The sequence below is a fragment of the Taudactylus pleione genome, unplaced genomic scaffold (genome assembly GCF_031769625.1).
Source record: "Taudactylus pleione unplaced genomic scaffold, aTauple2 ptg000016l, whole genome shotgun sequence".
In the NCBI taxonomy this organism is placed as follows: Eukaryota; Metazoa; Chordata; class Amphibia; order Anura; family Myobatrachidae; genus Taudactylus; species Taudactylus pleione.
Genome location: NW_028284418.1, coordinates 43,661,176 through 43,677,498, shown reverse-complemented (window position 1 = coordinate 43,677,498; position 16,323 = coordinate 43,661,176). Strand labels below are relative to the sequence as shown.

At 41.4% G+C, this 16,323-nt stretch overlaps 1 protein-coding gene and 2 long non-coding RNA genes across 3 annotated transcripts; all 3 read right to left on the bottom strand.

Moving 5' to 3' along the window:
- Positions 1-241: 241 nt before the first annotated feature.
- LOC148541988 (uncharacterized) lies at positions 242-6,434 on the bottom strand. Its single transcript, XR_015878513.1, has 4 exons — positions 6,293-6,434; positions 5,484-5,568; positions 5,040-5,097; positions 242-361 (listed from the first exon to the last, which is right to left on the bottom strand). It is a non-coding gene; the product is annotated as an uncharacterized LOC148541988 (long non-coding RNA).
- Positions 6,435-9,490: 3,056 nt separating this feature from the next.
- On the bottom strand, positions 9,491-11,465 carry LOC148541987 (uncharacterized). The gene is made up of 4 exons (XM_088476730.1): positions 11,343-11,465; positions 10,397-10,480; positions 9,866-9,953; positions 9,491-9,555 (listed from the first exon to the last, which is right to left on the bottom strand). Exons 1-4 carry the CDS (start codon positions 11,463-11,465, stop codon positions 9,491-9,493), a joined length of 360 nt encoding a protein of 119 aa, XP_088332856.1.
- A 1,545-nt stretch (positions 11,466-13,010) lies between these two features.
- Positions 13,011-15,706, bottom strand: LOC148541986 (uncharacterized). Its single transcript, XR_015878512.1, has 3 exons — positions 15,647-15,706; positions 13,828-13,971; positions 13,011-13,072 (listed from the first exon to the last, which is right to left on the bottom strand). It is a non-coding gene; the product is annotated as an uncharacterized LOC148541986 (long non-coding RNA).
- Between the last annotated feature and the right edge of the window lie 617 nt (positions 15,707-16,323).

Genomic DNA, 16,323 nt, shown 5'->3' with positions numbered 1-16,323 from the left:
GTCTTGCTGTAAGGGAAAGGAAGCTTGCTGGTGAAGACCTCAAGTTCTAATGGTCTTATTATCTCTCTACTGCTACTGCTCTAACATAAACATTATACGATCTAATAATAATGTTACAAAAGAAATACAATAAAATAAGGATACAATAAAATTCAATTATGAAATGTAATGAATTGAAACCACTAATATCACCAATGATGTTTATTTAATTGGTAAGATGTTATTTGATAAGTGGCCGATGGTGTTATTGGACAATGCAGCAAGGTGACTGCCTCAGCCCAAGCGGATCTTTTCATCACCTTCTATGGGCACATTCCAGATGGATGACAGTACGTGCGCTACAGCGAGCTGTAGTCTTGATCTAAAGAGAGTTCAATTAAAGTTTCAGATCATCAATTCATAGGAAGAATTAAACATTTATGTTTTAACAATAGTGAGAATACTCTAAATATAACAGCAATGACAGGAAAATTTTAACCAGAATACAATTTCCCAAAGACTTCTAATGAAAAGTATGTAATGACAAAGTGTAAGTAATCAGAGTTGTCATGTAAAAAAACTAGTCATTTTTATCCCAATTTTTAATTTGCAATCCAATGGGATTGTGTTATACAGTACATGGAATCCACAGGAAAATATTTTTAATTTGTCATCCAATGGGATCTTCTTAATTTTTAAGGCAAATACATTTTAAATATTTTTATCTACAGGAAAATCTTTTTAATTGGCAGTCACATTGATTTTTTTCTTCTTGTAATGTATAGGAACTCTTCATAATGTGTAATCCGCAAGAAATAAAGAAAAAATGCTATGAGGCGCCATTCCGGTCAATTCATTTTCTATTGATTTCAATAGAGTATCTATGTGTAGCACAGAGCTCCATTGCAAGAAATGGGCCACTGGAATGTCCATTGACAGAAATGGGAAAAATACAGCATAATGTTGGTATAACCAATAGCATATTGTTAGGTTCTGGTTTTGTTGTGGACCCGGGGTGGTAATAGGAGCAGAGACTGGAGCAGGTTTAAAAGTAAACATGGAGTTTTTAATGAGTGGCTTAACAGACATGAATGTGGCAAAACAGAAAGTCCGGGTTTAGCACTAAAGTGCAACTGGAGAACTGTAGTGATGCAATAGGAAAAAGTCCAGGTAGTGGTAACAGAAGGCAGTCCAGTATTCCAGATTTTGTGAGGCTGAAGTGAATTGCAGGCTGAAGTGAATTGCAGGCTGAAGTGAAAATGTTCAGAGGAAATGTAAGTGGAGGCAGGGTAACAGCTGACACAGGTACTCAGGCAAGGGAGAGGCAATAGGAGGAGGCAGGGGATTCCAGCAGTGTATGGAGCAGGTCAGGTAAAGCAGGCTTAGGCAGAGATCCAACAGGCAGGTGGACAAGCTCAGGAACTCTCAGCATGCGCTGAGAAACACGTTGCACTGGCAATGAAAGGAAGCTCTGCACTCCCTTAAATACCCAGTGACAGGCTAGAGAGAGCATGTTACACACCAGGATAGGGCAACTAGGTCACATGTCTGGAGGCAAGATGGCGGTGCCCATGCCAGAATGGAACGGAAGCACCACTAGTCCTAACCAGAGTGACAGTATGCCCACACAGGACTATGCGCAGCCAATGCACCCCACCAGACACCAGTGCCACCGCCAGATATCCCTCGCCATAGCATCCTCACAGGTATTACTCGTCATCCCCTATGCCGGGAAACCCTGGTCGTGACACATATACAGATACAGGGTCAAAGGATATCTACCCAGCGTCTTGTCTTATTGTCCCACCCCACCCCCACTGATGAAACCTGAATAAAGTGTAGTCGATAAATTAATAACCCATCTTTGCAGCTTGTTTAATGCACAGACAATTACACTGGATATCTACTATACACTAGCCATCAGATTATGTGACTGTTTTATACAACACATACCTAATTGAGTATCTGCATTCTATATTAGCCACCAGATTGTGGTCTTCTTAGTATACTAACCACCAGATCGGGGTCTGCTTAGTATACTGGCCTCCAGATTGGGGTCTGCTTAGCATACTGGCCACCAGATTGGGGTCTGCTTAGTATACTAACCACCAGATTGGGGTCTGCTTAGTATACTGGACACCAGTTTGGGGTCTGCTTAGTATACTGGTCACCAGATTGGGGTCTGCTTAGTGTACTGGCCACCAGATTGGGGTCTGCTTAGTATACTGGCCACTAGATTGGGGTCTGCTTAGTATACTGGCCACCAGATTGGGGTCTGCTTAGTATACTGGCCACCAGATTGGGGTCTGCTTAGTATACTGGCCACCAGATTGGATTCCTTATACATGCAGATAATCTCCACCTTGGGATATCTTGTTTGGACACAGGATTTTTTCCCAAATTGAGAATAAGTGAGCTCATCACTTCATCTGGAGGTTCTCCTGAGTATTTGGGACACTGTCCCTAATAGATCTTGCTCTATAAAACTGTCTTTTAAACCCCATGGAGTGGCTAAGTGTGGATATGGTGTATTCATCTACATATTATATAACTATTCCTGTGTGTAATGAAGAATGGTTATTGATATACTAAGATCTAATTATATATGGAAAAATTAAGATCCGCAATATATATGTGACTGAGAACTTTTAAATGAAGGGGTGCTGCATAGTACTGACCAGAATGTACTCTTTTAGTATAGTAGCTAAAAGGACGGAAGGCCCTGCTAAAGAGAGCTTACATTCAACAGGGAACAGATTGAAGTAGTGGCACAAAGGGGTGACATGAAGAGGGTAAGGATTTGGGGAGGAGGTGGGAAGGGTAACTACTCTGATATCCTCAAGGGCAGTATTAATTAAATAGAAATAAAAGAGCATATTTTACTACAAGCATAGCTTCATTCTAAAACATTATAATGAATGACTAGATATATTATTGGAATGTATCAGTTTTTCCAGTTTTATTTGGAGGTTTTCATGCTTATGTTCACATTTCTTAGTTTTATATATGTAGCTTATCTAATGGTCCTGTCCACTACTGGACACAATAAATGTAATCTGACAATTATAATTTCATTTACAACTATAATGGACTATGGACCTCATTCAGAGCCGGACGCTATTTGCGCTCGCTCGTTCAGAAAAATGGGCCGGATATTTAAATAGAGCGCTCGCTCTTTGCGGTCTGTTGACGCCTCTATGTCTGAGCGAGTGAATGAAATATGCGCTCGCTATTTTGTAAAGACGCCGCCTGGCCGTTCGCATCATACGTCATCTCCACTATTTATTAGATTAATCGAGTGCATCGAAAGGCTGAACTGCTCGCAGTGCTTGTGGTTGGATTTTCCTACCACAATCATGCGAACAGTTCAGGCTAAGAGACAACTAAGTGACGTGGCCGATGACGCTGCTATGTTAATTATGCACTCCCAATAAACGCCCGTTTTGACCGTTTGGCACGCCTTTAAGTAAAATGTAATATGATAGTTACTGAAATGCAAAGATTAGTATATGAATGGGATCCATAACTAGATATTATGGCAAAGCTGTAACTAGACATTGTGGTGCCCTGAGCGAAAAGGAGCATCGGTGCCCCCCCATCATATTTTGATATTACTGTTAGTTTGCAACACTGGAGGGGCCATGACAAATGGTACTGTACCAGTCTGGTCCTGGGGCTCTTGGCTGTTAATATTGTTTTCCCCATTTTGTGTATTTAAATGCTGGAAGGTAAGTACATAGGGCCTGATTCAGCTTGGATCGCAGTTGAAAATACGCATGCAATCATCCGATTGATGCGTTCTGTGCATGTGCGAGCTGTACACTGTGATCAGGACTGCAATCGCAGAGGCTACACAGACCCATTGCAGAGTGATTGACAGGAAGTGCCGTTTGTGGGTGGTGATGGGGGGGTCGGGGAAATGCAGGCGTGCCAGTGCATTTGCACGCTGTTTCAGGGGCATGCATAAATTAGTCACTGCGAAGCCATATGCAGCCTGAGGCCTCATAGCATGCGTGGCTATCAGCAATTCCTGAGTAAGGTCAGGGCTTGTGCAAGTGTGTGTATGGGTCCGGTGGTACTCGTTTTTGTACCAATGGTTTTGCTATTGCTGAGTATTATGGTTGTGTGTATGGTAAAGTGGGCATCTTTATGTAGTGCCGAGTTTGCATTGCGATCATGGTGGATTAGCTTGTTATCGCAGTTGAACTGCGTGCATACACAGTATTGCGATCTGTAGTGAATCAGGCCCATAGATGGAAGAACACAATTATTATTCTCTGTAGGACACCATTCCCTGATAGTAGAGGCTGGCAGTGGTGTGCTTACATCAGATTACTGACATGAAATCTGTTGTGTAGATGAAAAATATCCCCATGGTGTAAAGTAATATAGTATAATATATGTGGTTCCAGTGAGTCCCTGAAACTGCTGCATACATAATTTACATTTTTGATATTATCTTTACTATCGTTAAAATGGTTTAACTGTCAGTATGAGGGTACTTTGATATTTGTAACCTATTTACCTGCTGTGACTGTGCACTGGAGTCCAGTGTGTCAAAGTGGCACTCACACTGGGCCCTTCTATGTAGGATACTGGTGCCGGACCTGTCACGCTGCCTGCTGCTGCCACCATCTCCTACACGCCCATGTTCCAACTTCCAGCAAACAGCTTCTCTTGGAACTGTGGGAGCTGAGGAGAGACGTCATGACATCTCTCCTGTCACTGCAGACGGGTCAGGAGGCGGAGCAACCAGAGAGTGACGGACAGGGCTGCAGCTACAGTAATGTAGCCAGGTGCACTGCTACTAATACATAGCAGCGGGCGCCCAGTGGCATATAGAGATTGTGTCGGGCAGCTGGTTCCACCCTCAGGGCATGTTGCACCCTAGTTATGGCCCTGTTATGGTATATGATGAACATTTAAATAGAACTAGCTAAAAATATTTCATAATAATCTATTCTTATCTAGAAATAACACTATTTTTCATTATGTTCAATTTTTATCCATAATTCCCATTGTAACATATTGTTCATGTGTTATCAGCGCAAAGTACTTACGTGCATCTCATAAGAACAATATCCCTGGAACTGAGCCTGTTGTCCTTCCAGTCCGGCCCTATGGAAAATAATACAGAAATAATACAGTTACTATTGTGTCTGGTATATGTTGTGCATCAGTTATTCAATGGATTATAGTTTGTAAGTATAAACCACTACTTGTTCCTATTGTTCCCAGGTCAGTCCCTTCTTTTGCCTAATCTGTATTCCAGTCCTATGCAGTATACACCTCTCCATTACAGCATACCTCAAGGCAGCCTTTTTTATATATATATTGCACAGCTGTAAAGACCAGCATATGTACACACGTCCCAACTGTCCCAGCATGGTAACTTGCGGAGTAACTACAATTTGTATTGATGCGATAAGCTGTGATGCAGATTGTTAGTCCAAAACTATGATAAACAGATCCCTTAAACTTTTAATTACATGGTACAAGAATACCTGGGGGACGAGTCTCAGCTGAACATTGGTTGCTCTGGCGCCTTCAGGGATCTTGTGTGCCAGACTCAAGATTGTGCGCCTTCACCTGCAGGAGGAAAGGTGACAGCAGAGAGTTAGTTACTGGGCACCGGCACACTCAGAGAAAACAGGGAGACAGAAGATTATGGATGGGTAACCTACGTGTCCTCACACAGACATGTAATACCACAGGTGTAGCTTTTATGGCTGATTGAGCCTGTAGTAGATATTTTTAACATATTTTAATTGGTAGCTGAATTTCAGTATTATATTATATATAATTGGAATACATTTGTTGTACTAGTTTTATCTGGAGGTTTTTCATGGCTTTGTTCACATTTCTTAGTATTTTATATTTAGCTTATCTTATTGGCCATGATTCAATTCAGCGCACTGTTAAGTCAGATAATAGCGGTTCTTGCGACTTAACATGGGTGTTTTGTCACGAGAACCGGCATTCTCCGACTAAAGTGCCGGCTGCAAGGCTGTTAGCGCACTTATGTCGGGTTTCTCCTCGCACCCCAGGAGCATGCGAGAAAAAATCCTTTAGTCGGGCCAAACATCAGGCTGAATTGATTAGCTCTGGTAGCTCCCTCCGGGGGCTATTCATCATCACTTTGATTTAAATAGCGGCCATGGACTTGTTCACTACCAATTATTTTTATTTCATTTACAACATATAAGCTGTAAATGTCAGTGTAATAAGCATTACATTGTATGACAAAGAAATATCTAAATACTAGAACAAAAGGAAAAGGTAAGTAAACCACAATGACACTGAAATCACTTACCTCAGGTATTGCCATGTGTTTTCTTGGCCTAGAGACCATGGCCTCATGTACTGCCAGGTGTTTTCTTGGCCTAGGGACCACGGCCTCAGGTACTGCCAGATGTTTTCTTGGCATAGGGACCACAGGGTGCAGTATATGCAGCAAAGCTCTAAAAAAAGAAAACAGACACATTTGCACCTAAAGGACTAGATGAGAATGTAACAATAGCTAAGATTAGTATTATTCTACATATTATGGTGTATTATGATTAACATTTATATAGTTATAGCTAAAAAATACTTCATCACAATCTATTCTTATCTATAAATGACACTAATTTTCATAATTTTACATTTCTATCCATAAATCACATTATTACTTATTGTTCATGTGATATCTGCACAAAGTACTTACTCAGAGCATCTCATAGGACCAGTGTTACTGGAACTGGGGGCTTTGTCCTTATGGGCTGGCTCTATGGAAAATAATATAGAAATAGTACAGTTACTATGTCTGGTATACTGTATGTTATGCATCAGTTAGTCAATGGAATATAGTTTGGAAGCGTAAACCCCAATTTGTTCCTATTGTTCCTGGGTCAGTTGCTTCCTTTGCCTAATCTGTAACTGTAAAGACCAGCATATGTACATACAGTACCTCCTAACCACCCAGCATTATAACTTGTGGTGTAACTACAATCTGTATTGCTACGATAAGTGGTGATGCAGATTGTTAATGCACAACTATGATAAACCGTCTCCTCAATCTTTTCATTCCAAGAAACAAGAATACCTGGAGGACGAGGGTCTTTCAGCTGCACTTTGTCTTCACTTGTTGCCTCAGGGATTTTGTGGGGGGCACAAACACGGTTCCTCTCCACCTGCAGGAGGAAGGGTAAAGAGCAGAAAGTAAGTTATTTGGCACTGGCACACTCAGAGAAAACAGGGAGACAAGATATTATGGATGGGTAACCTACGTGTCCTAATACTGGGGCCTATTCATCAACCGATAAATGGCCCAGTAACCATACGAAAATGCTAGTTTCCATATATTTAGGTTACCGGGCTATTCATCATCAGGGGTCCCAAATGGACCACCTGATATTCAGCAAACTCCAAAAACTGAAAGTTTTAGAGTTTGCTTCTGAGAACAAGTGCCATCTTTCAGTTTACGGAGTTTGCTGAATACCAAGGGGATCCTATCGGACCCCTGATGATGAATGGGCCAGTAACTTAAATATGCGGAGTGTTTCCGCATGGTTACCGGGCCATGTATCATTTGATGAATAGGCCCCTTAAACTTTTAATTACATGGTACAAGAATACCTGGGGGACAAGTCTCAGCTGAACATTGATTTTCCTGGCACCCTCAGGGATCTTGTGGGCCAGACTCAGATGGTGCGCCTTCACCTGCAGGAGGAAGGGTGACAGCAGAGAGTTAGTTACTGGGCACCGGCACACTCAGAGAAAATAGGGAGACAGAAGATTATGGATCGGTAACATACGTGTCCTCACACAGATATGTAATACCACAGGTGTAGCTTTTATGACTGCTTGAGCCTACAGTAGATATTTCTAACAAATTTCTAACATATTTTAATTGGTAGCTGAATTTATAATAGAATTTAAGTATTTAATTCTACAATATTTCAATGGATGACTAGGTATATTATATATAGAGCTGTATTCAATTAGATTCGCCCGGCGATACTTTTTCGCCTCCCGGACTTTCCGCCTACTTCGCCTGTTTTGTAGACGGAAAAGTATTACGTGCGTCCCCGCATATGCCCATATTCAATTTGAAAGTAGGCGAAAACGGCACCCGGTGAAACTGAAACAGGCGAAAAGTGCTGTCAGATTTGGGGAAATCAGCCTGACACCCCCCAAAAGATGCACAGATATGGAGGATCACTATGGGTACCCCCGAATAGCCCTGCTGAAGGTATTTGGGCTTTTTAAATTAGCTCAATAGGTGCCGTTTACGTTTTTGGTTAAGTGGTGAAGAATAGTATTTAGCAATTTTTTTTGGACAAAAAGAAGTATTCCCATCAAATTTGGGGTACTTGAAAATGGGGTGAAGCATATTTAAAAGTTGCTAATTTGAAGTTAAAATTATTGTGAAAAATCCACCTGCTGTATGCACCTGCAATCTTAAAAACACCTGGGGCATACTTGGAGTCTATTTCACTAGTTTTTAACTTTTTTATTTTTGCCCCCTTTTTCAAAGTCATTTTTTGGGGTGTCCTTAAGTGTTTTTTTTTTTAATTTTTTGACACAGTTTACCTTTGGGGGACTGTCTGAAGGCTGGTGCGGGTGACATGGGTGTTTAGTCGCGAGAACCGACATTCTTCGACTAAAGTGCAGGCCGCAAGGCTGTTAGCGCACTTTTGTCGGTTTTCTTCTCGCACCCCAGGAGGGTGTGAGAAGAAATCCTTTAGTGGGGCCAAACATCAGGCTGAATTGAAAAGCTCTGGGAGCTTCCTCCCAGGGCTATTCATCATCACTTTGAATTGAATTGCGGCCATGGAATTGTCCACTACCAATTTTTTTTATTTAATTTACAATTATAATGGACTACATTTTTGTAAGATCATTTGAATTATAATAAACCTAAGTTTCCTTTCTCATATTGTGTATACATTGTGACACTTGTGGAGTAATATAAGATGTAAATGTCAGTGTAATAAGCATTACATTGTATAACAAAGAGATATAAATACTATGACATAAAGGAAAAGGTAAGTAACCATAATAACACTGAAAGCACTTACCTCAGGAATTGCTAGGTGTTTTCTTGGCATAGGGACCATGGCCTCAGGTACTGCCAGGTATTTTTTTGGCATATGGACCAAGGCCTCAGTTATTGCCAGATGTTCTTTTGGCATAGGGACCACGGGCTTAGGTGTTGCCAGGTCTTTTCTTGGCATAGGAACCACGGATGACAATTTAGGCAGCAAAGCACTAAAAAGAGAAAACAGACACATTTACACCTAAAGGACTCCAAGAGAATGTAACAATAGTTATGGTTAGTATAATATAATAATGTACCTATAGCTACATATTATGGTGTATTATGATTAACATTTATATAGTAATAGCTAAAAAAATACTTCTTAACAATCTATTCTTATCTATAAATGACACTAATTTTCATAATTTTACATTTCTATACATAAATCACATTGTTACTTATTGTTCATGTGATGTCTGCACAAAGTACTTACTCGGAGCATCTCATAGGACTAGTGTTACTGGAACTGGGTGCTTTGTCCTTATGGGCTGGCTCTGTGGAAAAGAATATAGAAATAGTACAGTTACTACTATGTCTGGTATATGTTTTGCTTCAGTTAGTCAATGTATTTTAGTTTGGAAGCGTAAACCCCAATTTGTTCATATTGTTCCTGGGGCAGTTGCTTCCTTTGCCTAATTTGTAACTATAAAGACCAGCATATGTACATACCTCCTAACCACCCAGCATGGTAACTTGTCGTGTAACAACAATCTGTATTGCTGTGATAAGTGGTGATGCAGATTTTTAGTGCACTCCTATGATAAACCAACTCCTCAATCTTTTCATTACAAGAAACAAGAATACCTGGAGGACGAGGGTCTTTCACCTGCACTTTGTCTTCACTTGGTGCCTCAGGGATTTTGTGGGGGGCAGATACATGGTTCCTCTCCACCTGTCGGAGGAAGGGTAAACAGCAGAGAGTTAGTTACAGGGCACCGGCACACACAGAGAAAACAGGAAGACAAGAGATTATGGATGGGTAACCTACATGTCCTCACACTGGGGCCTATTCATCAACCAATAAATGGCCCAGTAACTATGCGGAAATGCTAGTTTCTAGATATTTAGGCTATTCATAATCAGGGGTCCCAAATGGACCACCTGATATTCAGCAAACTCCGAAAACTGAAAGTTTTTAGAGTTTGCTTCCGAGAACAAGTGCCATCTTTCAGTTTTCGGAGTTTGCTGAATACCAAGGGGATCCTATTGGGCCCCTGATGATGAATGGCCTGGTAACTTAAATATGCAGAAACTAGCGTTTCCGCATGGTTACCGGGCCATGTATCATTTGACGAATAGGTCCCTTAAACTTTTAATTACATGGTACAAGAATACCTGGGGGACAAGTCTCAGCTGAACATTGATTTTCCTGGCACCCTCAGGGAGCTTGTGGGCCAGACTCAGATGGTGCGCCTTCACCTGCAGGAGGAAGGGTGACAGCAGAGAGTTAGTTACTGGGCACCGGCAGACTCAGAGAAAATAGGGAGACAGAAGATTATGGATCGGTAACCTACGTGTCCTCACTCAGATATGTAATACCACAGGTGTAGCTTTTATGACTGATTGAGCCTGTAGTAGATATTCTAACATATTTTAATTAGCAGTTGAATTTCTAATAGAATTTCAGTATTTAATTATATAATACTACAATAGATTACTAGATATATTATATATAATTGGAATAAATTAGTTGTACTAGTTTTATCTGGAGGTTTTTCATGCCTTTGTTCACTTTTCTTAGTTTTATATATTTAGCTTATCTTATTGGCCGCGATTCAATTCAGCGTGCTGTTAAGTTGGAGAATGACAGTTCTCGCGACTTAACATGGGTGTTTAGTCGCGAGAGCCGGGATTCTCCGACTAAAGTGCCGGCCGCAAGGCTGTTAGCGCACTTTTGTTAGATTTCTCCTCGCACCCCCAGGAGGGTGCGAGAAGAAATCCTTTAGTCATGCCAAACATCAGGCTGAATTGAAAAGCTCTGGCAGCTCTCTCCCGGGGCTATTCATCATCGAATTGAATTGCGGCCGTGGAATTGTCCACTACCAATTATTTTTATTTAATTTACAATTATAATGGACTATGTTTTTGCAATATCATTTGTATCACAAGAAACCTATTTTTTCTTTCTCATATTGTTTATAAATTGTGACACTTGTGGAGTAATACTGTATAAGATGTAAATGTCAGTGTAATAAGCATTACATTGTATGACAAAGAGTTATATAAATACTAGAACATAAAAGAAAAGGTAAGTAACCACAATGACACTGAAAGCACTTACCTCAGGTATTGCCAGGTGTTTACTTGGCATATGGACCACGGCCTCAGGTACCGACAGTTGTTTTCTTGGCATATGGATCAAGGCCTCAGGTACTGCCAGGTGTTTTTTTGGCATAGGGACCATGGCCTCAGGTATTACCAGGTCTTTTCTTGGCATAGGAACCACGGATGACAATTTAGGCAACAAAGCCCTAAAAAGAGAAAACAGACACATTTGCACCTAAAGGACTCCAAGAGAATGTAACAATAGTTATGGTTAGTATAATATAATAATATACCTATAGCTACATACTATGGTGTATTATGATTAACATTTATATAGTAATAGCTAAAAAATACTTCTTAATCTATTCTTATCTATAAATGACACTAATTTTCATAATTTTACATTTCTATTCATAATTCACATTGTTACTTATTGTTCATGTGATATCTGCACAAAATACTTACTCTGAGCTTCTCATAGGACCAATGTTACTGGAACTGGGGGCTTTGTCCTTATGGTCCTTATGGGCTGGCTCTGTGGAAAAGAATACAGAAATAGTACAGTAACTACTATGTCTGGTATATATTTTGATTCAGTTAGTCAATGGATTATAGTTTGGAAGTGTAAACCCCAATTTGTTCCTATTGTTCCTGGGTCAGTTGCTTCCTTTGCCTAATCTGTAACTGTAAAGACCAGCATATGTACACACCACCCAACCACCCAGCATGGTAACTAGTGGTGTAACTACAATTTGTATTGCTGCGATAAGTGGTGATGCAGATTGTTAGTGCACTCCTATGATAAACTGACTTCTTAATCTTTTCATTATAAGATACAAAAATACCTGGAGGACGAGGGTCTTTCAGCTGCACTTTGTCTTCTCTTGTAGCCTTAGGGATTTTGTGGGGGGCATAAACACGGTTCCTCTCCACCTGCAGGATGAAAAGTAAACACCAGAGAGTTATGCTGGGTATACACCGGCCGATCAATTGATCGGCCAATATATCTGCTGGCCATCGGCCGTGTCATTCACAGACATATCGCATTGGCTGTGCTGCAAAGCCGATGGACAGATATATCTGCAGTCATATCTGTCCATTGGCAAGTGTGTACAGACCGCCCGTATACACACAGCGGCAGCCGTGGGGAGGGGGGTGGCCGCGACCTGCCTCCCTGCCAGCTGGACCAGTGGCTGCTGGATAGATGATGGCTGTTCCGTGTGTATGCACGACCATCATCTAAATATATATCTTCAGATCACTCGATCTGCAGATATATCTTTCAGGTGTGTACCCACCTTTAGTTACTGGGCACCGGCACACTCAGAGAAAACAGGGAGACAGGAGATTATGGATGGGTAACCAACGTGTCCTCACAGACATGTAATACCACAGGTGTAGGTTTTATGACTGATTGAGCCTGTAGTAGATATGTTTAACATATTTTAATTGGCAGCTGAATTTTCAATAGAAAGTAAAAGATCACATTCCAACAAATCTTTTAATAAAACTGATTTTGAATGATCATAATGTTTGTTTTATTTAATAATAAATTCCTTGTTCCACCACAGTTATACCCAGTAACATAGATAAATATGCAGATACCCCTTGGGGGCTGCTCACCAGTGTTTTGATGTGCTTGGCCTTGCTCCCGTAGGTGAGTGTGCTGCGAGAGTCTGCATAGGCAGCATCCGCAGGACTGATGTGTGTGATCATCACCATTCTGCTCCTGCCACTCAGTGCGCCCTGTGATAGATAAAGCTCTGGTTATAGGAGAGATCACTGAGGAATCCTTACACAGTGCATTGTGCAGTTTAAAGATCTACTACTATTGTTTTATACTATGTTTGTGAGAAACAAATGATTGCACAAATTACTAATATCATGGTTGATTGCAGCTATTATCTGAGATAAAACAACGTAACATTGTGACACTAGAGTGTGCCCGGAGTCTACTGCGCATGCGTAAATCACCAGGAAAATGGCGTGTCAGCTATTTTCTTGGTGACTTCCTATTGCACATGCGCAAAACAACGGGAAAATGGGTGCTACTCCGTGGGACTTAGGAGTGGTAAGTATAAAAAAAAAGTATAGGTGCGGGGTGTGCTATGCGGGCCCCCCCTAAACCGCACACCCTGTACCCATTATAAATAAGCCCCTGGGTGTATCTATAATGGGTGCAGGGTATATGGTGCACATGTCCAGTGGTTTCAAACCGCACACCCTGCACCCATAACTTATACTTAACACTCTGCCAATGCTGCTCTAATCACCCAATGTAGTCACCGGGAAAATTACATGAGTGCCATATTTCCAAATTTGTGCACATGCCCAGTTGAGAAAGCTCAGTACCAGAGTATAATTAGTGCATGTGCCTGTAAGAGAAGGGGGAGGCCTGCATGGAGACTGTACACGGGGCCCTTCTCTCTTATCACTGTCCCTGACATCAGGTATAGTTGTATTTTCATATGTGTGTAGGAAATCTCATAGCAATAACATACCTTTAGCAGCCAGGTCAATTTGCTGTCCCGATAATTGATATGGCTGCCCGGTCTCTTGCGTAGCGCCATAATGCAGTTCCTTAGGGCCAGAAGGGAGCGGTTTATATAGCCACTTTCTTTGAAGGTTTGGCCAGTGTTCTTAGTCTGATATAGAAACAGAAAAGATGAGAACACATCTGACTTCAATCACAGTGTGGATGTGGTACAAACATGATAAAACTAATTACACAATTTACTCCATTTGTATCCTAAGACAGTGACTCCCATTCACCTCTGTTACAGTTAGTGATATTGACCGAAATGCTTTTCTTACTGCATGTAATTTAACCTAAGCTACTAAAGAAAAAATGTAATTCCATTATTAGTATCATTAATTTGATACTGGTTTATGTTATTAATTTAAAAATGACTTTAATCAAAATGTTATATCATTTGTTATGAGTAAGGTCTCAGTGGGTGGGGGTTACTGAAATAAATGTATGTACCCAAGGGGTGGTGGCTGGTCATAGATTGGGAATCACTGCTCTAAGGGGAGAAAGGCCACGCTTAGGGAGTACTACAAACACAAGATAAAAGAGCTACAGTATAAACATGAAAGGCTCTGTTATAACTCCTTCACTACAAAAAGATGCAAAAATAAATGACAATGTTCATAAGAGCTTTAATCAAAGAAAAGAGCTTACATTACATGTCACCTCAGAATACAGGACAAGGACTACCCTAGGATTACTTAGCTCTCTGATAATTATACGGACAATATGGATTGTCATTTACATTGCACAGTGCAAGAGCAGCTTTGGTCTCGTCATGTGCGAGCATGGTGATAACTAGCTATGGACCACCAGTGACACCCAACGGCCTTTGCTCCTGGCTAGCAAGGTGCCTGGAACCCTGCTGCCAGGATTGCTACTGCAGCACCCACGGAGCATCCTGCGGACACTCCAGATGGGCACCTTGCACAGTATATGCAGCCCATCGGGCGTTCAAAGGACACCCAGCCAGTGCTGCACTTATTGGAGCTGCCAACCACAGCCTCTCTGCATGACATACTTATGTCATACAGTATATGCATCATCATGACATGGTGTGCTCAGGCGGCGGGGGTGGCCCAGGGTGCAATTATGCCCTATTACGGCTCTGTTATTCGAGTGCACCTAGATTTCCATCAAGGTTTAACTCTACCAAGCAAGGTGGTGGCAATTGCAGAGGAGTGGAAGAATATACAAGTGAAGGGGAGAAGTTAGAAGGAGTGATATATGTATGGTGTTGGTGCACCACTGCTCCTCATCGTACAGAACAGAACTGGAACAAAATCTTACACAGTGCACATCTGGTGATTGTTCTCTAGTTTGCAGAGGCGTTCCCTTAGAGCAGATAGTAGGCACACACCCAGGTGTGCTCTGGGTAGACTATCTATGTTCACTGGTGCAACACCAAAGCATTTAGCATAGTACAGCTTTAGTAACCTTCTATATTCCTGAAAATACATTGTATGTTCCTCTTTGTGATTGTGTTGGTTCTCTCTGGTAGCTCTGATTTTTTTCAAAATCATACTGGCAGGTGACTTGGCTGCTGGCCAAAAATTGGATCCCTGTATGTGAGTGTATATGTGCGTGCATGTGTGTGTGTTAGAGTATATATACTGTAAGCTGCACTGGGCCAGGGACTAGTGTAACAGACAAATATTCTCTCTGTAGAGTAGACAGTGATAAAGCATGAACACTGCAGAAGGATACTAAACTCTTACGATATTTACCTCTTTGGCATTGCAGGGGGAAATACAAAGGAATTATAATGATATGTAAAATACAAATGATACCTGGCATGCTCGCTCCGATCCCGCCAGGTCTACCATGTACAGCCGGCCCGTGCACACTCCATCACTGCTAGTCTGCTTTACGGTGACTTGTACAACCGCATCGGAGCGGGATGAGTTCTTATTGGCAGCTGTGGCTGCCTTAGAGCGGCGCTTATTCCCTTTCATCAGTAATGCGATGGCCTGAAAAAGAGAGAGGAATATAGATGCACCAACACTCTTGTGGTTACACAAAACAAAGCATGAAGTTACACTTGCCCATGTGTTATAGCTACAGCAGGGTCACTACACCAGCGATCACATAGTCATGGGCTCCGCTTATTCATTCACACAATAATAGGTTCTTTATAGACAGCAAACCTGTTTGTATTAGTCTGTACTTATATAACTTATTGTCATTTGTATCCCCCTTGTTCATTGCTGCAGAACCCTTGTGGTGCCTCATAAATAAAAGATGATAATATAGACAGGGATGACTAGTGGTGAAGCATGGATGCTGCATAAGGGTAGCACAGACTAATAGTCACCTCTTCAGGACTGCTGGGGAAGAACTCTGCAATCCCTTCTATCTTGGTGTTGCCGTTGGGATCCTCTCTAAGGTTTAAACATCCAGAGGACGGTCTTAGCAGATCCCGAATGGTTTCATTGTAGACCTGAAAATGTAATGAAGGAATAATCAC